Genomic DNA, 26027 nt, shown 5'->3' on the forward strand with positions numbered 1-26027 from the left:
GGTAGCCATCCATTTTGACATGACTAAAACAACCAAATTAGTTATGTAATTAGAGTGGCTTCATTCTTTGTCTAGGTTGCGGCAGATTTCTCATGGATAGGCTACATGTGCAGCTCATGTAGTAATTCACAACTTTAATAACCAAGCACCTTGACCAGCAAAATGATTTAGCTCATGTTATCATTCACAAAACCAGCACTTTGTTGGCATGCTAATGCAGTGTTCACCAAAAGTATTTTATACATATACTAGCTAAAATTGTGAAATCCGGCCACATTCTAACTTTCCTTGAAAAAAACAGGTACAAATTTACATGTTCAAGAGTAGAAAATCGGCAAGTCCTCGCAATTTTCACCTAAAAACTAAAGAGTGTCCTTTTTCTCTCTGGTTAGGAAAAGCCAGAAGCTAATGTTTCCCAGATGAAGACTGTAAGTGAGCTGCCAGGTGCTAAATCAGCCTCTAAAACCAATAATCTGATGGTATCAGACATTCTTCTGTCAAATAAGCATCTGAGAGCTTTGAAGCTCTCGAGTCAGAGTCAAAAAACATGAGAATAAGGGCCACCATCATCAAAATTGGCTCCATCAATAGAGAGAAAATTGTGCTCACTTGCACAATTTAGCACCTTTCTGCTCTCTATGGTTTCAACTATTCTTTCTTCACGTACCCTTCACTCGGAACATCCACATCCAAATTCTCAAGAAGCAACCAGTAGCATTACATTTGCATTGCATCAGTAATATCACGTCGCAGTCAGCACGATCAAAAAATGCAGCCGTTGAAGCTTCAATGCTATTGATCAGCTTTTCATGAATAGGAATTTCTGAGCAGGCTCCAAGGTAGAATTTCTGGAAAAAGTCTTTCAGAAGAGCAATTGCGTCCATTGTTTTATCACAAAGCATTCATGAATCAATTTGAGTCATGTGTGTCTCATCTCTTTAATGCTGATCTGCCGCTTGATCCGCAACATCCTACAGCTTCATTAAGGAGTTAAACTGCATCACTCGTATTGCCACTTCAATCTTCGATACGACCAAGTCCACTATACAGGGCCAATTCATGCACACTGGTGCAATCGAAGCCAACATGAACAGGTGCAAGGCCACTTATCTGCATTTTCAATCCCCATCTTCTCTGCTAGGGGGCCACATCTCACTCAAAATGATTCAACTCATTATCGCGATCCATTAAGAGCCCCATGCTTGTAACAGAGTGCTCTTTCTGTTCACTCTCAGTACAACAACTGAGCTCTTGCTCAAAATCAGAATATGGCATATCTGCTCTCTCAGAAAACCTTAACCACCTCTTCTTCTTGATGTGTTGCAGACCTGGGTATAAAAGCAAGCCCACAATGATGGCAACCATGCTAACAAAAACTGTTCGCATTGATGCTAAACACATTACAAGGATGAGCAATACAGATGGTGGAATGCACATCAGAGTCGCCCATGTCGTATTCAAAGGGATTCGATATGGCCTTCGGAGTTCTGGTTGTTTTACTCTCAGCCATATAAAAGCTACAAATTCGAGAAGCATGCCGAAACAATAGAGAAAGTTTACAAACTCTACAACTTCTTGGAACCTCATCCATGAGAGCGCTATGACCCCTGTCGCAGAGCACAAGATGCTATATACTGGGGTGCCATATCGTGACCTGAAAAAGATTAATTCAATGCCATTAATTCTTCAAATGCGTAGCCCGTACAATGTTGTTCATTTTTCACAACCAAAAAAGTATACAGGACCTAGATTTGATAGAATAGAGCTTAACAAGATAAGGCGAATGACAAAGATGCACAGTGTAGATGAAATTGGTACAAATGATGCTTCTAATATATAAGAAACCTAGCGCTAGCACTTTCTGGCAAAAGAGCCAGCAGGGACCAAGTGTCCAACAGAGCACCTTCTCAGCAAGACCGGCAAGAAGACCTAGCGTTTTCAGCCATCAAAGACCAGCCAACATTTTTCATCTACTGCAGAAGGAGCCTAGAGTTTTCAACAATTGCAGACCAGCCTGGCGACAGCAGTTCCATTAGCGTTTTTGCATCAGATACAGATTCAGCCCTAGCGTTTTTGCACCAGAATTTCAGCCTAGCATTTTTGCAAATTTCCGGCGTTATAACCTTCTTTGCATCAGCGTTTTCAATTTTCAGCTTCTAGACTCCGTACCGCAAGCCCCAAACCTTGCAGATCTCACCTTCCCGCAGCAAATCCTCGCCGCACGGTCAGATCAGCCAGCGATTGCAGATTCAGCTCAAAAAACGCAGATTTCAGCATGCGTTTTCAGCACGTCGTCGTCACCGACATAGAGTCAGAATTCAGCGGATACAAGATTTGCAGATTTCAGCCCTTAGCGTTTTCAGATTTCAGCCTGTCTCGTCGTCGTCCTCATCGTCGTCATCGTCGGCAAGTCCATTGCATTGTAGAGATTTGTGCAATCAATAGTAGACCGCTCTCGCCATAGAGAGTGGGGCCTTCGGAGGAGGGTTTGACAATATTCTGGTGTCGTATTCTTCTCTCTCTATCTCTCAAGCTCAGCACCTTCATTCACAATGTTTGCCACTTTGTTTGAGATCATTTGCACTCTCTCACTAAAGGAACGGAAGGCTCTCCCTTCTGTAAGTAAAAGGAACCTTGAGCACAATTCAGAGCACTCATCTTGAGAAAAGTTCAACATTCATTTCCGTTGCACCTTACATTTATGGGCTGAAAACAGAGAAAAACAGCAACTTGTCGCGATGGAAACTCTCTCCGTAGGCACTTCTTCACGATGGAACTCGCGCATTGGGCCTTGCGACATCTGGTACACTCGAGGAAGCCATGGGCATCTCCGACAATGTCGACTTCACCGCTGAAATCTGCAGCAGCTTCCCCTTTGCCTCAGCACTTGCTATTTCTGTATCTGAGAGTGAGAGAGACTTCGCTTTTTATTGCTCCTAGCAGCCGGCAGGAATAGGGGGTTCCTCCCCGCAATAATAGGCAGGTTGGGGGGCGCCTAGGGCTCAAGAGAGAGATCGCTTTTTTCTTCTGCCAAAAACAGAGGGAGAGTGGGGACGCTACTGCTTTGCTGGCTTTTTTCTTTTTAACCAAGGGCTGCCCATTTACAAAGTGGGCGGCCAATCACACTTTAAAATGGTCTGAACCTGCTAAAAACTCAGAAAAAGCTTGCGAGTTAAAACGAATGCTTATACTGTACTTCCTAGGCATCCCTGGATGCAACCACATGCACAAATGCAATGCAGACATAAACTTCCTTGTGGGAAAGCGTCTGCTTTCCCAAAAAGTAACCCGCTTTCTTGGAAAGCATCTGTTTTTCCTCGAGTTTTCTCTAAACCCATCTTCATTCAAGTGCTTGCTCATCCTTGTACACAAATCTAACACAATTCGGAATTTCCTCGACTATGGACATTCCCTTTCCGATGCTCCCCTCACCCACCTTGTGACGCATCAAGAATGCCCATCACGTGGTCCTTTCTCACCGAACTTACTGTACAATCTCCTTCGCGATGCTCTATGTCACATATCCTATGACGCATCAGAGATGTCCGTTCTCGAATGGTTGAACACTTCTTCCCGATGCTCCCTGTCACCCATCCGATGTGACGCATCAAAAGTACCCCGTTCCTGGTGGCCTTACAGATATCCCCGTTCACAGTGCTCCCGTCGTTACTCTAAATGACGCACTAGAAATATCTGTACTTGAATGTCTCCAGTGAGAAAAACCCTCTCACTTATATTTCCAATAATTCACTTAGAATCAGTTTTCCTAGTGTCCAAAGCGAGAAAACCCTCTCACTTATAAATCCAATAATTCATTTAGAATTATTTTTCTGTAAGATAAAGCCAATTTAGCAACTTATAAATCCAATAATTCATTTAGAATTATTTTTCTGTAAGATAAAGCCAATTTAGCAACAGCTAAATTGGCTTTATCTTACAGAAAAATAATTCTAAATGAATTATTGGATTTATAAGTGAGAGGGTTTTCTCGCTTTGAACACCAAGGAAAAATAATTCTAAATGAATTATTGGAATTTTAAGTGAGAGGGCTTTTCTCACTGGAGACATCCGAGTACAGAGTATTCCTAGTGCGTCATTCAAAGTAATGACGAGAACACTGAGAACGGGAATATCTGTAAGGCCACCAGGAACGGGTACTTCTGATGCGTCACATCGGATGGGTGACAGGGAGCATTGGAAAGAAGTATCCGACCATCCGGGAACGGACATCTCTGATGCGTCATAGGATGGGTGACATAGAGCATCGTGAAGGAGATTGTACCGTAAGTTCAGTAGGAAAGGACTAGGTGATGGGTATTCCTGATGCGTCACAAGGTGGGTGACGGGTACATCGGAAAGGGAATATCCATAGTCGCGAGGAAATTCCGAACTGTGTTGGAATTGTGCACAAGGAAAAGCAAGCACTTGAATGAAGATGGGTTCAGAGGAAACTTTGAGGAAAAACAGATGCTTTTTGAAAAAGTAGGATTGCTTTTCGGGAAAGCAGATGCTTTCCCACGAGGAAGTCTATGTCTGCATTGCAATTGTGCATGTGATTGCATCCAGGGACGCCTGGGAAGTGCTGTGAAAGCATTGTTTTTAACTTATAAGGTTTTATTGAGTTTTTGGGCAGGTTCAGACTATTTTTAAAATACGACGGCCACCCACTTAATAAGTTGGCAACCATCTGATAAATAAGGCAACAGATCAGCCAGTGTTTTCTCTCTCTTTTTCTGGCAGAACAGCGAAAAAAAAAATTTGGGGAAAAAAAAAAACCGGCTGCGATCTCTACGCAAGCAGCTATTCGTGCCCGTGGCTAGGAGCTATAAAAGCATCACATGCACTCACTCAGAGGGGAAGACCAATCTTTGCAAGGAGGAGATGCTACTGCAGATTTCAGCCGTAAAGAAGACGTTGCCGGTGATGCCCATGGTTGCCCCAAGTGTACCAGATGTTGCCAAGACCCAGTGCGCGAGTTCCCTCGCGAAGAAGTGCCTACCGAGCGTGTTTCCATCGCGAGAAGTTGCTGTTTTTCTCTATTTTCAGCCCATAAACGTGAGGGGCTGATTTACGAGAAGGAACCCCAGAACACACCTCTTCTGTGTGTAAGATTGGAAGAGAGGATTTTCTATGTAGAGATCTCTTTTGGGGAATTGTTTTTCGAGAACCGAGTTGCGTTTCGAGCATCGAGACTTTGAAGGTCACAATTTTCATGTTATGATCTCTAAGTATTTGATTGTAGGTGTACTTCCTCTTCGTGAGGGAGTAGGAGTAGAGGAAGGCATGAGCCTCTGCACGAGAAAAGCGCTCTGAGGAACTAGAGCCAGATCAGCCCAAGGGTTTCGTACCCAAGTTTGGGAAGCAGATCCACATTTCGAAGAGAGGTAGACTCTCGATATGTAATCCAGAAGTTGAAATTCCCAAGGGAAGGACTTCGTGTCCAGGAAAGCGGAGTTAATCTGCAGGAAGAGGACTCTGGAAACAGAGTTAGAAAAGAGTTGCAGGGATGTCATGCCCTGAGTCTGGAAGGTGAGATCCAGAGGAGAGAACCTTGGTTCTCAAGGATTTGGAATAAGGAACGGAAGTTCCTTGGAATAGGGCTTTGCCCTAGGAATCGAAAGCTAAGGCTTCTAGGAACCATCAAGTCTTATTCTAGAACGAAAGTGGTAATACGTTCGGTTCAAGTGCTTGTATAGACTTCTCCTCAGTAATAAAGATACTATTACGGGGGGGGACCAGCCCATCTTCTAGCCCCCAGTACTGAGTCGATCTTCTCACTCTCTATCTCTCTCTCTATCTATTTCTCTCTATATCCTTTGGCTTCAGTAATAAGTGATAAAATCTATTTATCCGAATGTATTTTATATTGTTATGCGCTCCCGTTTGTGACAGTGGTATCAGAGCATGGTCTCCTCTCTTTCTCTGTAAAAAGGACGACTCTGGGAAGATACGGGAAGAAGCCATAACAAGCCAAGAGAGAAGTAAGCAGGCGGAAACCTAAGTCCTGCAGGAAAAGCTCGCAGAGTTGGAAATTTTTTTCTCTTTGCAAGAAGGCGACACAAGATTTGGGATTCTGTGAGAAGGTGACAAGAGCATGATGCTCAAGAACCTAGAGAATCCAAGGAGCAGAATGCTCGAGATCCTTCAGAATCCAGAAGATATCCATGAACATCAATCCAGAACCATAGCCAAGAAATCCCATCATCTCGGGAAGGATATGAAGACGGTCTCTAGACCTAGAAACACTCCAGTCAAGTTTGATACTTTTGACGGAAGGGAAGATTTCCTGAAAGCTACTGCTTTCATTCAACGGTTTGAAGTTGCCTTTGCAAACAGCAATTTCTGAGAAGTATCGAAGGTGAGGCATGTGACACACCTCAAGGGGATTGCAAGTACTTGGTGGTATACCAAAGCTCTGCAAGGAACTTACAACAACAATTCAAGGCTGAATTCTCCGACAAATTTTTTCCTCTACGCTTTGAGGAAGGCATTCAAGAAGATTGGGATCGGTTTGCCTAATAGGAACGCGAGCGAGTCAAAACAAGTAGTGGTTCACTCTTGCCAAGGTAGCTCCATTCTTGATCCTCTCTGAGGAAGGAAAGATGAACAAATTTAACGAAGGACTTTTGTCCGAATTTTGTAAACGCATCTGCAAGATACTTTGCAGCAGATGATGGAGTTAGCAATACAAGCTGAAAGTGTACACCTCAGTGTACATAGAATCTAATCCCCACAATGGGACGGGAACCATTGAACACAGAAACAATGAATTTTTGTTACCTCTCCTCGAAGGATACATTGCTATCCGGAGAAAGTTTAGAGTAAGGGAATTCAATCTAACTCGTGAGATTTTGAACAAAAGACCCTCGAACTTTAAGTGAGAGGGCAGGTCTTTGATCAAAGTTAAATCTTTGAGGAACTCATAAACTGCGTATTGCTTTTATGCACAAGATATGCATGTGTCTAACCAGGACAATCACTCTCAAGTGTTTATGAGAGTAGAATTGAGTTGAAACATTGCTTTATGCGATGAATTGGTTTGCTCAACCATCCGGAAGGTCCATGATTGATATGGTATCCAGTAGTTCTCCAACAAATTACTTGCTATTGTGGGTAGGAAATTATGAATGAACCATTCTGAGTTTTCCAGCAAAGAAAAGCTTTCATTAAGCTTGAATACTCTTTAAGCCCACACCCCCTATCCGGTAAGGGAAGATATGGTAGTGCTTTCCGCACAAGTGAATGAACACTCTCATTACGAGGGAAGGAACAAGCGACGAGTACGGCCTGTGCTCGAGGAATCCAAGGATTGAAATCCTAGATTATTTGATGAGCCGGTTTTGCTCTAAGAATCGAACCAAGGGATCGTCAAGTTGAGCGTCTTCGCTCTAAGGATCTTACGAAGGGAAGGTAATTTCCCAGGTTCATCGAAACATTAACACAGCTTAAGAATTATGTACACCTTTTGAGTACATGGATGACACACGAAGATGCAGACCTATGCGATGAGAGTTTGTTATACTCTCTTGAGCGCCTTTTTGCGCGCAAGGATATTCCGACACGAGAATCTTTATTTGAGATGTGTTCGGTAGAAGGAATTTGAGTTTCTCTACGGAGAAGAGGTTTTCTTATGGTCGTGATCATTGAGTACGCTATGTGCTTTTACCATTACAGTAGCAACTTTTGGTTGCGGTATATGTTTCTCCATGAGCACGTCAAGTAGCATTTACATGAGCACGTCAAGTAGCATTTACATGCTGCTGGAATAAATTCGAACTATTATGTTCGTAAGAATATAGTTCGCCAACCGTTTCAAAATGGTAAGAATCAAAGAGGGTTCGCTCTATTGTGAACCGGGTTTGAACATACGTTCAAAAAATGCTATGGCTAGAATCCTATCTGCCTGAGATTTTGCAAATCGTCATTGATGCTCGCAAGGTGAATCATTTTTTTATGATTTTGTAAGGAAGATACGCTAATGGACGTCGGGAAATCACTGCTGGTGGTAATAACTCGCAAGAGGAAAAGATTGGAAGGAAGTGCCGCCGTGCACAAAGAATCTTCGGATTGGAACCGTCCGCCTACGTTGAGCGACGGCCCGAAACAAGAACCTTCTTTAAGGTGATCGCAAACTTTGTTTGTGAAAGAAAGACATCGAGCTTAATGCTCTATGACTTGAGCATTCCCTATGTGGGAGGACACAAGAGGTTTAATACCCTCTGGACTAACAGCGCAGGATTATGCGCAAGGACAGATACCTAGATTGATTTCTAGGAGGATTATTCTTCTCGAGGTTGAGAAGGCAAAAGGAAGGTTTAATACCCTCTGGACTAACAGCGCAAGATTACGCGCAAGGACAGATACCTAGATTGATTTCTAGGAGGATTATTCTTCTCGAGTTAACAGATTCTCAAATGAGGAAACTTTTGATCTATTGGAAAGACACGAACGACGAGTTCTTACATGGTTCGTAAGTTGAATGAATAGTGAAGGATATCCTCGAGGTACTAGAGGAAGGACATGAACTGGTAAGGTAAGTATTGAATTATTGAATCTTTGTTTAATTTAATTTTTAAGTTCTCTTTTGAGAAAGGACTAGCTCAACTCACCATTGAGCAAGATTTGGAATCTTTTCGGTTTCTCCCCGGCAGTTCAATTGGACCTCTATAGTTGAGGACAATTGTTTATAAGTGAGAGGGATGTTGCTAAATTGGCTTTATCTTACAGAAAAATAATTCTAAATGAATTATTGGATTTATAAGTGAGAGGGTTTTCTCGCTTGGAACACTAAGGAAAAATAATTCTAACTGAATTATTGGAATTTTAAGTGAGAGCGCTTTTCTCACTGGAGACATCCGAGTACAGAATATTCCTAGTGCGTCATTCAAAGTAATGACGGGAACACTGAGAACAGGAATATCTGTAAGGCTACCAGGAACGGGTACTTCTGATGCGTCACATCGGATGGGTGACAGGGAGCATCGGAAAGAAGTATCCGACCATCCGGGAACGGACATCTCTGATGCGTCATAGGATGGGTGACATAGAGCATCGTGAAGGAGATTGTACCGTAAGTTCGGTAGGAAAGGACTAGGTGATGGGTATTCTTGATGCGTCACAAGGTGGGTGACGGGTGCATCGGAAAGGGAATATCCATAGTCGGGAGGAAATTCCGAACTGTGTTGGAATTGTGCACAAGGAAAAGCAAGCACTTGAATGAAGATGGGTTCAGAGGAAACTTTGAGGAAAAACAGATGCTTTTTGAGAAAGCGGGATTGCTATTTGGGAAAGCAGATGCTTTCCCGCGAGGAAGTCTATGTCTGCATTGCAATTGTGCATGTGATTGCATCCAGGGACGCCTGGGAAGTGCTGTGAAAGCATTGTTTTTAACTTATAAGGTTTTATTGAGTTTTTGGGCAGGTTCAGACTAATTTTAAAATACGACGGCCGCCCACTTAATAAGTGGGCAGCCATCTGATAAATAAGGCAACAGATCAGCCAGCGTTTTCTCTCTCTCTCTTTTTCTGGCGCAGAACAGCGAAAAAAAAAATTGGGAAAAAAAAAAAAAAACCCGACCACAATCTCTACGCGAGCAGCTATTCGTACCCGTGGCTAGGAGCTATAAAAGCATCACATGCCCTCACTCAGAGGGGAAGACCAATCTTTGCAAGGAGGAGATGCTGCTGCACATTTCAACCGTAAAGAAGACGTTGCCGGTGATGCCCATGGCTGTCCCAAGTGTACCAAATGTTGCCAAGACCCAGTGCGCAAGTTCCCTCGCGAAGAAGTGCCTACGGAGCGTGTTTCCATCGTGAGAAGTTGCTGTTTTTCTCTGTTTTCAGCCCATAAACGTCATAGACGGGGCTGATTTACGAGAAGGAACCCGAGACCACACCTCTTCTGTGTGTAAGATTGGAAGAGAGGATTTTCTCTGTAGAGATCTCTTCTGGGGAATTGTTTTTCGAGAACCGAGTTGCGTTTCGAGCATCGAGACTTTGAAGGTAACGATTTTCATGTTATGATCTCTGAGTATTTGATTGTAGGTGTACTTCCTCTTCGTGAGGGAGTAGGAGTAGAGGAAGGCACGAGCCTCTGCACGAGAAAAGCACTCTGAGGAACTAGAGCCAGATCAGCCCAAGGGTTTCGTACCCAAGTTTGGGAAGCAGATCCACGGATCGAAGAGAGGTAGACTCTCGATATGTAATCCAGAAGTCGTAAATGTCCATAGCTGATCTCAAGGAGGAAGTCAAGACCTCCGCGTGGAGTATCTAAACGTTAAATTCAGATAAACGGTCTAACAATAGCGAACCACAGAAGCCTGCCAATGATGAGACGTGCTGATGTGCCGGTTGACGGTCCCGTGGAGCCCTGCACGCAAGCCAGGTGCCCCATTCACCGTGAATCTAGTTGCCTTGGAGTCCCCACGTGAGGTGGACTCCCCATTTACCGCCACGTTGAGAGCAAACCCTCATTAGTTTTATCTCTTTCACGTGTGAAAATCAAGTAATCAGAAACACACTTCTTTATTTCCTTCTTGATGGAGATACAGCTTACAATAGGGAATAGCCAATCCCCTGCATCAGCAAAAAAATTTAATGTTCTTGCCCTCATGCTCAAAAGCAAGGGTCTTTTCTACATAATCTGGGACCAGTTGCATATGGTAGTGCCATAGCATACCCAAGATGATATCACATCCCTCGATGGGTGCCATCAAAAAGAGAGGATCAACACCCGCTGGTTATTCACAGATCCCTAGCCTTTAAGGATCTGATGCTTCCCTTTCTCGTTTTCTATATTCCCTTGCACATCAGGAATGGAATTCAAGCTCGGTTCCTTCTTCGAAGATGCTTGTTCCTGCCGTTGTTGTCGAACAAGGCAATTGGGCTTCATATGTCCTTTCTCACCACAGTAAAAGCACCTTCCTTGTTCTTTTGAAGGTCTATACTTGGTTCGGTGTGAGATACTTGAGCCGTTTTCCGGTACCCTCGGGCTTCTTAGGCTAATCCACGTCCTCTGGGAGACGCTTTTTGCCTTGGTTGCCATGGTCATCATAAACCGCTCTTTGCCTTGCACGGTACGTGCTATGTTCCATCCGTCTGGGGGTACCAGTGGAATATAGATCCTCGGCAATGATTGCTGACTCCATCATCTGCTGAAGGGTGTCGTGTGGGTATACCTTCATGCTCTTCCGAAGTGGCGGTAGAAGGCCTACTTCAAACTTTCGCATCTTTTCCTCGTCGGAAATCTTCATAAAAGACGTAACTTTCAGAAGAACCGACCAAAACTTGTCAACATAAGCCGTGACTTTCTCTTGTTCCTTTTGAGCAAGCCAGTCCCATTCCTTCCAAATGTCCTTCTCGAAATCAAGTGGAAGAAATTGTTCATAAAATTCCGCTTTGAATTGAGTCCATGTTCTGGCTTGTGTACCTTCCAGAATTTTGGCTAACCACCAGTTGCTTGCAGTCTCCTTGAGATGCATCCCAACATGACGCAACTTGGATTTTTCAGTGAAGTTTCCGTTGGCAAAAGCAACTTCAAATTGCCTGATGAAAGACAGTGCCTTGGAGATATCTCTCCGTCCTGTGTAGTTGTCAAACTTCACATCCTTGTCACCGGATTTGAAAATCCGCATCTTGCGGTGACGTTTGCAGTTATCCCTCTTGAACTGGGGCTTCTTTTTAATATTATGTAGGGAAGTAGTAGGAGTTTTCTTCTTGGGAGAAGATTTAGATATTGTAGGAGAAGTAGATGTAGTAGTATAGTTAGGAGAGTATGATGGAGAAGAGATAGAGACTTTCTTGCTTTCGTTAAGCAAAGAAAGCTCTTTATCCTGGCCCTTGCTCTTGGAAGGCTGTTTGTCCTAGTCCGGAGATCTCTTGTGCGTTTCGGCACCTCTTTTCGCCATAGTTACCCGGAATGGGAAATCGGAACGGGGAACGGGGAACGACAACATGCATGGAGTGCCATTCCCTGTTTCGAATACTCACGTTTGAAACACGGAACGAGGATCCGGAACGGGAAGTTGGGATGGGAATGGGGAACGGGGACCTAAAAATGGCCATTCCTTGTAACTATGCTTTTCGCACCATCCCCTCGCGGGTTGCTTCCATTGTCAGTGTTTTCCTAATGCCCATCGGCATCCGTTCCTTGTGGCTTCTTGATTCCGTCCAAAAGCTTTTGGACAGCCGACAACGAAACAAGCTGTTGCGGCTGGTGCTCTCAAAGAAGGCCCTCAACCCCCCTACATCTAGGAGTAGAAACTGGGTCCTGGATGCCTGACTCTCCGTACAGCACCCACGACCCAAACAAAGGGCAATACAAAAAGTCATTAGACCAAAATAGGGCACTTGGGTCCTACTCAATCTAACCAAACCCGAACTCAACGTGGAAAAGGACCAATACCAAATCAAAAGAGACTAGCCTCACCACCAAGAAACCCTTACTTTGCGCATCTAGGCAAATACCCAAAAGATGACTCCCAAAAATCTTAAAGATTCAGCCCAGTTTTGAAAAAAAAAAAATCTTTTTTTGTGATCTTTTGTTGGGGGGGGGGGGGGGGGGGGGGGGGGGACCAAGGTAGTGGTTGCAATCATACCTCTGAGGGCTTTTCCCTAACCAAGTGCAAGACACTTCAACCAATTGGGCATTGACATAAAAATGCAGGTGCTCAATTACACGCACAAATATACATAATACATAGACAAACACATGCCAACACACATACACAGAGACAGTACCTGTATGCAAAGATTTCAGGTAGCATTCCTCTCTCACTCATGCCCAAAAGCTGAAAAGAGTCACTGCTCATTTCGGCCTCAAAGAGACCCATATTGGAAAGAGCTGCAGCAGCTTGTATCCACCATTTCAACCAAGTACCTCCAATAACCATGGCAACTTCTGCAAAGTAACCATCTTCCCACTCACTTTGATTTAAAGTGAGGGCACCTGTACCTGCCAGAAGAGGAACCAGGTACGAGAAAATGACTAGAACCACTGCAGCCAAAAGTGCCTTTGGAAATGTCTCTCTGGGCTTCTCAACTTCTCCTGCCAGTGTGCTTGCCTTGTCCCAAAAGTTCAAGTTCCAAAAAAGACTGTTCAAAAAGCCCCGCCAATTTGTTCTCTTCAAATCTGATGCTAGCCACTGCTTGGGTTTTATTCTTGGAAGTGCAAGGAGACCCACTGCCATAAATGGAACAAGTGAAAAAAAGGCGAGCCCAACGGCCATGTACCCCACAATTGTAAGCCCTCTATAATTGAGGTATGTGAGACAAAATGTAATCACAAGAAGAGCCAGCATACGTGCAGATCCAAAGCCGACAAGTGGGACTGAATGCTTAAGGTAATCGAGGAAGAGTAAAGGGTATAAAGCATTGTCCATTACCCCACTAAACCACTTCCAAAAACCCTCTTGAAAGCCCCAAAAAGGGCCAAAAGCTGCTGAAATCCAAAGTACATATCCTCCATTTTCTGGAAATGCAGTGGCAAGCTCTGCTGTTACCAAGGCTTCTGGAATGCTCCACAGGAAAGGAAAAACAAGAAAACCCAATAAAGCTAGCAGTGGTCCACCTGCTTTCACAGAGTCTTCTACCCCAAAAGGCCCTCCTGAGACCTCATAAAAGATGAGCGCTACAAGAGGAAGCATGGAGAGCTTTGGAAATTCACCTTGAAAGCTGGCATCAGGTCTGCCATGATGATTCACAGCCGGCCTCTTTATGCTGCTCATGTGCATCTCCTCGCTCATCATCTTTGCACACTATCTACTCCATGGATTTCAGGGAAGGTATAATCATTACATCGCAATGTGCATTTGCTGCTACGTTGTTGCATTAGAAACAGTCACCTGACATTCTTTGAATATGGCAGCATATCGATCCACCAAGCCTCTCTTTGTGCATAAAACTACGTGATGGTTTGCCGCTCACAGAATAATGAAATTTGCAGACGGCTCTGATAATCACGAGCTTCAAGGAATGGAGGAAAGGCGCTCGACAGGTGCGATCTTGCAAAGTTCATCACGTTCACACTGGCGCCCAAGTTTAAAGGTTCAAATTTTCAACGGGGACTCGGAGGGAGAGAAGAAGAAGAAGAAGATTAACGTCGTAGGAAACTATCCCAAAGAGACCTTAAAGATCTATCTGAGTGTGTGTGTGTGTGTGAGAGAGAGAGAGAGAGAGATTCCATTATCGTCCTCGGAGGTCAAATATGACGTATGGGACCAAGAAAACGTGTATAATAGAGGCTCCTCTATCTAAGAGGGTACAATGTATGCAATGACACATATAGATGTGGTGGGGGGAGGGGCTGGGGGGTGATACAACAAAATTGCAACAAATGTTGCTTATGGGGTAGGGGTCGCCAAGGGGGAGGAGGGGGATGTCGGGTGGGTTTCTATGTTCGAAACTCTTCAATGATGGCTCTAACACCACGATAGACGACGTGCTTACCTACGGTCCGTGCATCTCGTACCTTCTGCAGAGAGAGAGAGACTCATAGCCTCATGAAATAAAACTAGAAATGAAACTAGATACAATATCTTTGACATGGTAAGACTTAAAAGGCGAGTAGGGCTATGACTAAAATGGGAGGTAATAAGACTAAGATGGGAGTATATCAGCTAATGAATGTCTCATGGGCCTCTCTAGTATAGTGTCAATCTCCTCCATAGTGAAGAAGCGGGTGGGCCTCGCATGCTCTTTGGCAATGATGGCATGAATCCTCCTCTATATCCGTCATCACTGTGATGGCCTCCCTCTAATCCTCGATCGTCTAGATCGATGCAATTGTGTAGCTCTATCAGTGAGAACATCTTGTGTGGCTACTCTCTTTACACTCTCTATATGTTGCTCGTTGATCTTAGTGGATAGAAAATCTATGATTTGTCTTTGTACTGGCCCTCTTTGTCCTGGTAGTCAGAGAGAGAGAGAGAGAGAGAGAGAGAGAGAGAGAGAAAGAGAGAGGCATTCAAGGCAAATGGTAGGTTGTTTTGACACTAATAATGCCAAGCAGCCCTTTGTTTTTGCGTTTGTGTGTGTGTGTGCATACGCACACATGTTTTGGTGTTTTGAGGGTTTTTTTTTTTTTTTTTTTTTTTTGGGGGGGGGGGGGGGGGGGGGGGGGGGGGGGTTGTTGTTTACACATAGGCCACCCAATTAGAAACCATGCATGCTTGGCCTTGTCATATTAGTTTCTATCTTTTGATTGTAGATGTCTACGCATGCTCATTTCTTTGTAAAATGTCACAAGGTAATTTAATACCTAAATAAAGTTTTTCTATTGAATATTCTTAGACACAATATATTCATAGGAGTGGATGAAATTTATTGATTCATCTTTTAGTCTAGACTTAGTTTTTGGGCTGTCCAAAGGGCAAAGGTTATAGAGATGCATTCTCTTTTTGCTTACTAAAATAGAAAAAATGTTCAGTTGTATTTTCAAGCATTTTTTGATAGGTCAAAAATGGTGATTGGTTGAAATAAGATATTGGGCACTCAATTTTGATTTTGGTTATCAAGAAAATGAGGACGCATCGGCTTTAGAGAAGGTGAATAAAGTTCACGTGCGCCTCTCTCCCTATCCCTTCAGGTTGATATTGGTATGTTTAGTTTCTCTCTCTCTCTCTCTCTCTCTCTCTCTCTCTCTCATCGGGAGACTCTGCAAATGGATTTCTTTCGTGCACCTCTCCCCCTATCTCTTCAGGCTGATATTGTCACGTTTGCTCTCTCTCTCTCTCTCTCTCTCTCTCTCTCTCTCTCTCTCTCTCTCTCTCAGGTCAGGGAAGACTCTACAGATGGATTTTTGTCGTGACTTCAGTGAAGGAGGGCTAGGCCACTTTGCAGTAGTGCACGAAGAGGGCGAGGAGATGAGGGATATGGCTGCAGTACCTTAACTTGCTTAGGGTTGGATTGGGGAATGAATTGGGTTTGCTCGAGGATGGGTGTGTTGCTCGTTCACTGGCTGTAGCTGCATCGAGGGCAGATCGACGGTTGCATTGGGGGTTGCCAAAGGTTGAAGTACGCCTACATAGTGGGCCGTGCAGGTTGCTAGTGTTGTCCCATGCAGGTGGGTTGAAGCAGACCCCCTTCCCTTCGACTTGCACCAGGCTTTCTCGATTCATACAGAGGATCGCCTTCTCTGCAAACGCAATCAAGAATTCTCCTTGTGCCCAGTAATGGCTATTTAGTTTCGAAGAAAATCTCTAGTTCTCGCTTGTTGCCGGAGTTTTCTAGGAGAGTTGGGGCTCGGGGCTTGGAGTCGGGAGTACACTCATGTGATCTCTGTCGCCAACCCTGTGAATTAGCATCCTTGGTTAATCGATGACCAGGTGGAAACAAAATTAGCATAAGTGATCACCACATATAGGGTTGTGATGGATCTGTCTTGTTGGATGACACTGCCACGATGATAAGGGAGAAGACCGCAGCTCCCAACAACAAGAGCATTCGTGGCTTCGAGGTGGCGGATGAAATCAAAAGCGGTGTCGAGGCGGTTTACAACGTCACCATGTCTTGCGCTGACATCTTTGCTCTCGTAGTAGATGCATTTGTCACATTGGTATAATGACGCGCCCCCATATTTATTGCCATATTCAGTATTTTTTGTCTTGCTCACTACGTCACATGTCGACTTGCTCGAATGACAATTTATCGGAAAGCACGTTAATTATATGTGGATTTATTTATTTTTTGGTTGCATGGGGTTGTTGATGATGATGCATACATGTAGGTTGGAGGGCCATCTTCTTGGGAAGAAGGGATGCAACAAGCCCAGCGACCATTGCCAAGGTGACGGCGGCGCTTCCGAACCCGAACTTGGACGTGGCAACGATCATTGGCAGACTTGCAGCCGTGGGATTGGACGAGGAAGATATTGTGGCAATGTGTTGCCATCGGACGTCAACTCCTGATTCGACAGTAGCAACCCTTGTTGATCTATAGGTTGCTATAGTAACCCACGTCAAAGGTGTCGACGGTTGTCGCATCACCCATTGTACTTTATAAAAAGAAACAGTGTGTTTTGTTTTTAAAATAAAAAAGATCATTAATTAGTGGCAAACATTCCTAGAGAATTTGGAATTCAGAAGCAAAAGTGAAGAGCCTATCGCCCTCATGCACCTTGGATAGGCCCCTCCCTCCCCCGCCTCACCTCGACGCCATCGCTACCCCTCTTCACTTCTCTGCAATGCTACCCTCCATTGTGGATGTGCAAAGCAACTCCAACCTTTAATATGGTGAGCCGACACACAATAAGGATCGCTTGTGCTTATTCACCTACCTCTCCAACTCGTGCAACCTCATGAGGCAAGCAACAAGTGGGATGGGTGAGGCGTATGCCTCATGCTCATGTTTGTTTGTAGATACCGAATTTCGATCATTTGTGACTCTTTACGCCTTGGTAAGTGTGAACCAAAATTGTGTTTTGTTGTTTAAATCTCAGCTCGTTTTCATGGTGACGTTTTTGTTCTCCTATATCAAGCTCACGAAAATCAGGGAAGAGGCTTTGGGGAGCAGCGATGTGGTGCTTCGTAGAGGTCAGCAATGTTCTACCTGTTTAATTATCCCGTAACTACGGGTGTTGTTCCCCTTATTGCAACTTAGCCTCATTTTGTAATATCCTTGCATATGTTTGCTTTTGGCATAATTACTTATATATGTACCTCTTGTTTCAATTTTGCCCCATGCTCAAAAGGTTCTTTTTATATATCGTTGATTCTCTTAAAGTGGTGATTTTTTTTTGGTTATTGATACTTAACAAGTCAATGTGAATTTGAGTTGCTATGTGTGGTTGTGTCATGCTACTGTTGCACAAAAAATTGCTCGTGTTTTTTTTAATAAAATTAGCCTGATGCTCAAGCTCTCGTTTGTGGGGCTAATTTCCCTTTCTTTTTTATGTTTGCTTGATGTCCATGTTTTGATGGTGGTGCTATCGATCTAGTGTGTTTGACTTAAGTTAAGAAGATGTGGCAATGGCATAATGATATTTTATGAGATATTGTTTTGTGCAGGTGAATTTGGAAATTAGTCTATTGACTATTTTATTGGCTACGAGGCTTTGGGTACATGTCATGTCTCCCTAGTGTAGTAGATAAGGGTGTACAACAAGAGGACCAACCCGTTGTAGACAATATGATGAAATGTGTATTTGCAAGAATAGTTGATTGCAAAGAAGCCCAAGCTCCATTTGCTAAGTGAAAACTTCGAATCATGAAGTTGTTTACTCATGTCAATACCTTGCATAATGGCAATGAGAAGCAAATAAAGTCTGTGACACCACCAAAACAAAGAAGAACACAAACTTGAATGTTAAAGAGAGTATATGTATACTGTGATTGAGAGCGTAGAATGTAAGTAGTTACCATAATCTACATGCAGACAGTCTCTATGAAGTAATTGCCAATACATCATTCTTGTCTATAGTCTCTATAACCTACACATGAGTATTTTATCTGTATTGCTAAAAAGATCAACATTCTTGTAACTTGCCAAAACATCATTCTTGTGTGTAGTCTCTATAACCTACACATGATGTATTGCTAAAAAGATCTACATAGTCGAAGGAAATTGGCTCAACATTTTATCTACTTGATTAGTAAAAAATCTCCGTGGTTGATAATAATATAGAACTCCCTCATAACTACCTTTAAGTGGCAGGCCTTGTGATTTTATTACTTGTTTTTCATCTGAGGCATTCTTGTTTCACTTTTCTGTAGATAATCAATTTGTGATAACTGTACGTCTGTTCAATTTTAAACCCATTAGTTTTTTATGAAATCTCACTAAGATGCTATTTGGATGGGAAGGAAAGAAAAGCCAAATGTTTTAAGCTGCCGTTTCTTTGAGTATTTTGAGGAGGGGAGATAACGCGTGGAGGAGAGAGAGAGAAAGAGATTTCTTTGACTTAATGGTAAAGGAAGGGGAAAAAAAAGGGGAGGGGGGGGACTAAGTGGCATGGGCATGGGGATCTACGATGGGGGGATTGTGGGTCGTAGATCTGGGTGATGGTGCCGAAGGTAATCTAGGATATCTAGATTACTTTTGGGGGTTTTCGTCTTGCACACATGTTTCAATTAAATTAGGGCCCCCGTGCTTCAGAACACGCGCAAGGCAAAGTGGTTAGGGCATGTGTCTCCCATGGGTGAGATCACGAGTTCAAACCCCACGCCTGCAAAATGGGATACCCTAGATTACTTCGAAACATGGATATCCTATACTTCGAAACATGGATATCCTAGAGGGTACCCTAGATTACAAAAATGTAATCTAGGGTATCCGTGCCCAGATCTACGGCCCACAATTCTCCTGTCGTAAATCCCACCTCTTCATGCCCATGCCACTTAGTCGGATTGGGGGGGGGGGGGGGGGGTTGGGGTTGGTGTTTTTTTTGGAAAAATCACCAAAATAGCCCTCTAATTTGTGGAAATTCCCAAAATACCCTTTATCTATTTTGGATGGATTGTTCATGATTTTCTAATCTTTATTCCTTCTTTGACAATTGAGATCCGTTTTTGAGTGCCTAATATGTAATTTGTCACAAATTACCTTCCCCAAAAAAAAAAGCAAATTATGTCTAAAATTAATATAAAATTAATGAAGCAATTCATGTCCAAAGCCCACATAACCAAAAAGAGCGGGGCGGGGGCGGTTACACGTGGAGGTGGAGAAGGCTGAGTTTAAATCAAACGCTCTCTCTCTCTCTCTCTCGTGGAGCCAGAGGACACACAACTGTCGTCATGCTTTTGGGAGCTGTCCACCGTGTATCCGGGTGTGAGTACATGGACAAGGGGAGCGAGTATGAGGATGCAACGTAAGGGTCTTGACGAACGCGCGTGCGCGCGCGCACACAGAGAGAGAGAGAGAGAGAGAGAGAGAGGTTTTTTACGGAGGGAGGAGCTTGCACCTAGGGACGTCATCTACAAAAGGTTTTGTTGCGCAACAACTCCCTCTCTCGCTCTCTCTCTCTCTCAGTTGCAACAAAGATCGGGCACGGCTTGTTGCTAGAGTTGTTGGCAGCGGCTCTGTGTGTGTGTGTGTGTGTGTTCTTTTGGTATGCATTGCGATGCAGCCCAAGACGCAAGAGTGTATGGAGAAGGCATACAGGGTGGGCATTCATCTGGAGCCCCGATGAGAGGGAAGCAAGCTCAGTAGGGAGGGTTCGTTTGCAGCTGCAGTGTGCCGGACACTATGGGGGAAGTGGATGAGGCAGGCATAGAGCCAGTATGGAGTCAAAGGGGGGCGGACATGGGCAGGGGTACGTCTTAGGGCATTTTCCTGCGCGTTATGAGAGGATAGCTCTCTTTTGTACTGGTGCCAACGGGCAGCGTGAGGCAACGGTTGTGTGGCGATGCAGGCGAGGACACGAGAGGGGAGCAAGCTCAGTAGGGAGGCGTGTAGGGGAGGGGACGAGCCGGCGTGGGAGCACCCTCCAAGCGCAGGGGTTAAGGAACGGGTGAGCCAGAAGCTCAAAAGATTCTTGCTAATAAAACCATGTAGAATATGGGAATAGCATTAGATAGATTTGGTACAAAAGTGCTTCTAAATTACCAGAATTTTTGTCTTGAGCATCGGTTAATGTAGCATTACCACAACCGATTTACAATTTTTGAATACAAAACTAAGTCTATTTTAAGAATTTTAATAAATGTGTACTTAGAGCTAGAACTAACCTGATGAGACGGGCACACTTAGATACGTTTGTTATTAAGAGAAATCTTCTTTAAGGAGCTACAAACAAAAGAGAAAGTGACCAACTGATAAAATCACGAGGCTTGCGAGTTAACTAAAATTGGTAGGGAGAAGTCGCCCAGTATTAGCAACTAATCTACACTAATAGATAATGGGGGAGGGGATTCCGGTTCCCCCCCCCCCCCCCCTGCCACATGTCATCTCCTGAACACTCAGGCGGGCTCCGGTTGGTGTGCGTTGAGCAAAAACGGCGAATGAAAACAATGCGCAATACGCACTTGCAGTAGAGAGAGAGAGAGAGAGAGAGAGAGAGAGAGAGACTGACTGACTTGGCACGTGCGTGCACAATGCATAGTGCAGGCGGAAGAGAGTAGAGCCGCCTCGGCGTTTGCAAACATACAAAATTCCTTTCATTGAATTTTCCCAGAGGAAATTTAAAGCCTCGGAGTTTGCAAACATACAAAATTCCTTTCATTGAATTTTCCAAGAGGAAATTTAAAAAATTAAGATACTTTTTCATGTTTGGGGGGTGGAATTTCTCCCATTCCCCTTGCGCTCAACCGGCATTTTGGAAATTGAAAACGGCACGATATTAAGTTGAGACACATTTTTCTCGAACACTGCCAAGACTACTATGCACGGGATGAGTCCGAGCCTCCCTCTCTCTCTCTGTTGCGTCACGCAGTCTCCCGCGTCCTGTTGGGAGTCCTTAAAATGCGTCTCAGCTTAATACCGTACCGGTTTCAATTTCCTGGAGTCCTTTGTTTTGTGAAAAATGCATCTTAGCTTAATACCGTGGCGGTTGAGAGAGAGAGAGAGAGAGAGAGAGAGAGAGAGAGAGAGAGAGAGAGAGAGAGAGAGAGAGAGAGAGAGAGAGAGAGAGAGAGAGAGGGCCTGAAGTCGGACAGCATTCGGGAACAATGCCTCAGTTTAATGTCGTGCCGTTTTCACCGCTTCAGAGCAAGGAGAAAAGGAGAAATTCCATCCGAAATAGAGAAAAAGAGTGCAAAAACCCGGAAAAAATATCGAAATTTTATAAGTTTTTCTATTGAAAACTTCGGAGCATGGAGAAAAGGAGAAATTCCATCCCGAAATAGAGAAAAACAGTGCAAAAACCCAGAAAAAATATCATAATTTAATAACTTTTCCTATTGAAACATTCAAGGGAAAGAATTTTGTATGCTTGAAAAAATGATTGGTCCGGATTGTGTGAGACCATAAGCGAGCCGCAACTGTGTTGTGAGTGCGTCTGTGTGGTCCACTGTGGGATCGTGAGTGTGAGGAGGCACGATTGGGCCGTTGAGAGGTTTGGACACTGGACGGTGGCACCCTCATTGCCACAGTGCACATGCATTGAGCAAAGAGCATTGCCCCCGTTGTAGACTAGCTCCAATCTAGCCAAGGCCAACTTAGCAACTTCAAGACAAGCAAGTGAGCCATGAGCGTACCACACACACACACACACACACACACACACACACACAGAGATAATGGGGGAGGGAATTCCGCCCCCCCCCCCTCGACACGTGGCAAGGTTTCCTTCAATCGGAGGGTGTGGTCTGCAACCCAGCCGACTGTGTGTGTGTGTGTGTGTGTGTGTGTGTGTGTGTGTGTGTGTGAGAGAGAGAGAGAGAGAGAGAGAGAGAGAGAGAGAGTTTCATTGCTCATTGTGGCGCCGCTGGCCCGTTGCCCCCGCCCCCTAATGCGCCCCAATTCCCAATATAGCTAGCCGTTACGATTTGTAGCAGACTTCAGGCTTGCTGCTCCAAGCTATTCTCGGGGAACCTTGCAGAGTGTCCATGGTTGTAGCTTTAAGAGTGGCATCCCCGAAAAGACACTAGGGATGGTGAGTTGCCATGACAGCAGGTCTTAAGCTTGAGGTGTGGGAGCTCGCAACCGTGCAGCAAACTCGAGCAGTTGTGTGCAAGGCCCAAGTTGGTATGGTAGGTTGTAATTGACTTTGTGCCTGTACGTAGTATTGCTGTGGTGAAAAGTTAAAAAGTAAACGGCTCTCTAATCCAACAAAAGGCGGGGAAGTTGAAAGGATCCGACCATGGTGGCAACGATCTCTCCCCCTCTCAAATGACATCATGGCAGTCCCTCTCAGTGAGTCGGAGGATGTGTTGTCGGAGGCTTATATAAGCTATGGTTGCAATAGTCGTGGAGGCCTTTTCAAAAGGCTATGTTGAAGGGTGGAGTTTTTTGGTCATTCTACCCACGAAGAGTACCATAGCACCTCTTTTGTAGCTGAATCTCTATGCAAAATGGGCACGACTTTACACCGCATACCTATGTACTCTCTCTTCTCTTAGCACCTTGGAGGGAGCTCCTACAAGTTACTAGACTTTTTTATCATGGAGGAGAGGGCGCTCCTGCGACCTGGAGAGAGAGAGAGAGAGAGAGAGAGAGAGAGAGAGAGAGAGAGAGAGAGAGAGAGAGAGAGAGAGAGAGAGAGAGAGAGAGAGAGAGAGAGAGAGAGAGAGAGAGAGAGAGAGGTCGATATGTATGCTAAATGTGGTGCACTTCATAAAGCACAAAAAGTGCTTGAGGAGCTTCCTCTCTGGGATGTTGTCTCTTGGAATGCACTAATTGTGGGACACCCTTAACTAAGCCAAGATGCTTTGGGCTATTTTCGACGGATGGCAAGAGAGGGTGTCCCTCTAGATGCAATCAGCAGAGCAGCGCCAAGAAGAAGCAATATCCGCTACACTAGAAAACATGTAGGGGAAGACCGCACTGCCTTGGTCGATAAAGCACAGCAAGTGCTTGAGGAGCTTCCTGTCTGGGATGTCGTCTCTTGGAATGCACTGATTGTGGCATACGCTTAACTTGGCCAAGATGATTTGGGCTGTTTTTGGCGGATGCCAAGAGAGGGTGTCCCTCTAGATGCAATTAGCATAGAAGTGCCAAGAAATAAGAAATCCCCCCTACAGAAGCAAACATGGACGGGAAGAGCGTGTATACCAAATGTGGTGCACTTCATAATGCACAAAGAGTGCTTGAGGAGATTCCTGTCCGAGATGTCGTCTCTTGGAATGCACTCATTGTACGAGACCCCAACTTGGCGATGAAATTCTGGATTGTTTTCAACTGATGATGCCAAGCGAGGGTATCTCTCTCTAAAGATGCAATGAACAAGAAAACATTTTAGCTTCCTGTCCAGGATTTCGTCTCTTGGAATGCACTAATTGTGGGATATGCCCAGCTTGGCCAAAAGTTCTTGGCTCTAGAGGGCGGATGTCGAGCGAGGGTCTCTCTCTAGATGCAATTAGCAAAGCAGCACCAAGAAAGAAGCAATATCCGGTACTGAAGAAAACATAGGTGGAAGAGTGCACTCCCTTGGTCAACATGTATGCCAAATCCGATGCACTTCATAAAGCACAAAAAGTGCTTGAGGAGCTTCCTGTCCGGGATGTCGTCTCTTGGAATGCACTCATTGTGCAATACCTCAACTTGGCCAGGAAATTCTGGGTTGTTTTCCACTGATGATGCTAATCAAGAGTATCTCTCTCTAGAGATGCAATCAGCAGGGTAGTGCCAAGAAAGCGCAATATCTGCTCCACAAGAAAACATTGAGGGGAAGAGCGCATTGCCTTGATCGACATGTATGCCAAACGGGCTGCACCTCATAAAGCACAAAAAGTGCTTGAGAAGCTTCCTGTCCGGGATGTCGTCTCTTGGAATGCAATGATTGTGGGATACGCCAAACATGGCCAAAAGTTATTGGCTCTTTTGGACGGATGTCGAACAAGGGTCTCTCTCTAGATGCAATTAGCAAAGCAACACCAAGAGAGAAGCAATATCTGATACATGAACTGTGTGAGAGGGAGAATCTTTGCAAATGGTGAATTTGATATAGTATCTGTATAAAAGAGTAAGAACCTAAAACTGAACTAATAAAGTGAAATGGGATGAAATGAAATGCTGAGATGCTAGAATCAAGATCCTATCCTATGTTATCCAACATCGGTCTTTGGTTCAGCTCATCAACGGTCCTCCTCTGTGAGTACTCTGACTAGGCGTCTCCCATGTTGTGCTAGAACAGTCGGTACCCTTTGATGCAGCTTCTACCGATGTCTCGATGACCCTCATAGTCATGGGCGTCTGGATCTCCCAAGATCAGTGGCCCTATCAGTTAGTGTACCTCTGGTACAGGTGGACTCTGAGGGTCTGTTGTGATGCCTACTCATCTGAATGCCACGTATGTAGTGTAAAGAAATCGATGATCTCCCTCTGTAAGTGTCTCCTACTGTCTGGTCTCCTCGAGAGGCTCTCCCTACATCTGTGTAGCTCCAATAAAAATAGGCTAAGGCATCTCTGATCGTGGTATCTCATAACTTTGTTTAGTGGTCCAAAACCCTCTCTGAATAGGCAGTCGAAGCAAGGGGTTTGAGGGTAAGAGGGACCATGCTGCCGCCGAAGGCGGCACCGTTTTACTAGTACTAATACTAACTAAAATTGGTAGGGAGAAGTCGCCCAGTATTAGCAACTAATACTAATACTGGGTCGTTCTCACATTCATTAATTAATTCCCTACGAAGATTCGTTGAAATCCTTAACTTTTATCAATTGGAGCCGATCCACATGCTCCTTGCTCCAACAGCTCACCGTAGCTCGTTGTCGCCTCGTCCTCCCCATCGCCTTGCTCTCCATGCCTCCCCTAGTTCCAACCACCTTCTGTCTCCGCTCTCGTCATTGCAAGCAGTCAGCAACGCAGATCGCACAGGCTTGCACCCTGCAAAGGCAAACCTTCTTCACTCTCTCAGCTGCCCTACAACCTAGGGCATACACGCCTTGCCTCCCCTTCGCAGCCCCGTTTCCCTTCTCGTCGATGTTGCTCCCTGCTCTGTCTGCGTCCACCCAATACATCGACATCAGCGCGCACAGATAAGACAAGAGAGAGAGAGAGAGAGGGAGAGGGCGCATGTCTCCGTCCCAGTTGTTGCATGCAATGCTACCCTGCACCGCCTGACGTCCATGCAACAAAAATATCAAATGGCCGATGCACACCCCACCGCCCTTTGCCCATGCACGTCTTGTCTGCGATAAAAGAATCTTGCTCTCCCAATATTTTCTCGTAAATTCTCAAAATGCCCTTCAAATTTTCCAAAAATCCCAAAGTACACTTGGTTGTCAGAGCAAACCTCTCCAAAAATGATTTTTTTATAGCTTTCCATAACAACTGATTGTAATTTAAATTATATTTGAGCTAGTTAATATTCTAGACATAATTGCCTTCTCCTTTTTTTTTTGCTAGATATTATGTGACAAATTGCATGCTAACCACTAAAGAACATTTCTCAATTGTCAAAAATCTTGACTAATGGGTCACGTGGACGCCTGCTTCCT

General features: G+C 44.5%; 1 protein-coding gene across 1 annotated transcript; it reads right to left on the reverse strand.

The window, feature by feature from the left end:
* Nucleotides 1-258: 258 nt before the first annotated feature.
* On the reverse strand, nt 259-14053 carry LOC147450591 (putative polyamine transporter At3g19553). Its single transcript, XM_086519760.1, has 2 exons — nt 12738-14053; nt 259-1654 (listed from the first exon to the last, which is right to left on the reverse strand). Exons 1-2 carry the CDS (start codon nt 13742-13744, stop codon nt 1153-1155), a joined length of 1509 nt encoding a protein of 502 aa, XP_086375886.1. The 5' UTR covers nt 13745-14053; the 3' UTR covers nt 259-1152.
* Between the last annotated feature and the right edge of the window lie 11974 nt (nt 14054-26027).

Source organism: Adiantum capillus-veneris, chromosome 9 (genome assembly GCF_014529385.1).
Source record: "Adiantum capillus-veneris isolate H3 chromosome 9, ASM1452938v2, whole genome shotgun sequence".
NCBI classification, from domain to species: Eukaryota; Viridiplantae; Streptophyta; class Polypodiopsida; order Polypodiales; family Pteridaceae; genus Adiantum; species Adiantum capillus-veneris.

What these genes read in the sequence shown, in the direction of transcription:
- LOC147450591 (XM_086519760.1), bottom strand. Translation starts at nt 13,744, where the DNA reads ATGATGAGCGAGGAGATGCACATGAGCAGCATAAAGAGGCCGGCTGTG. An exon ending in CCTGAAATCTTTGCATACAG is followed by an intron (nt 1,655 to 12,737) that starts GTACTGTCTCTG and finishes AATCTTTTTCAG; the next exon opens with GTCACGATATGGCACCCCAG.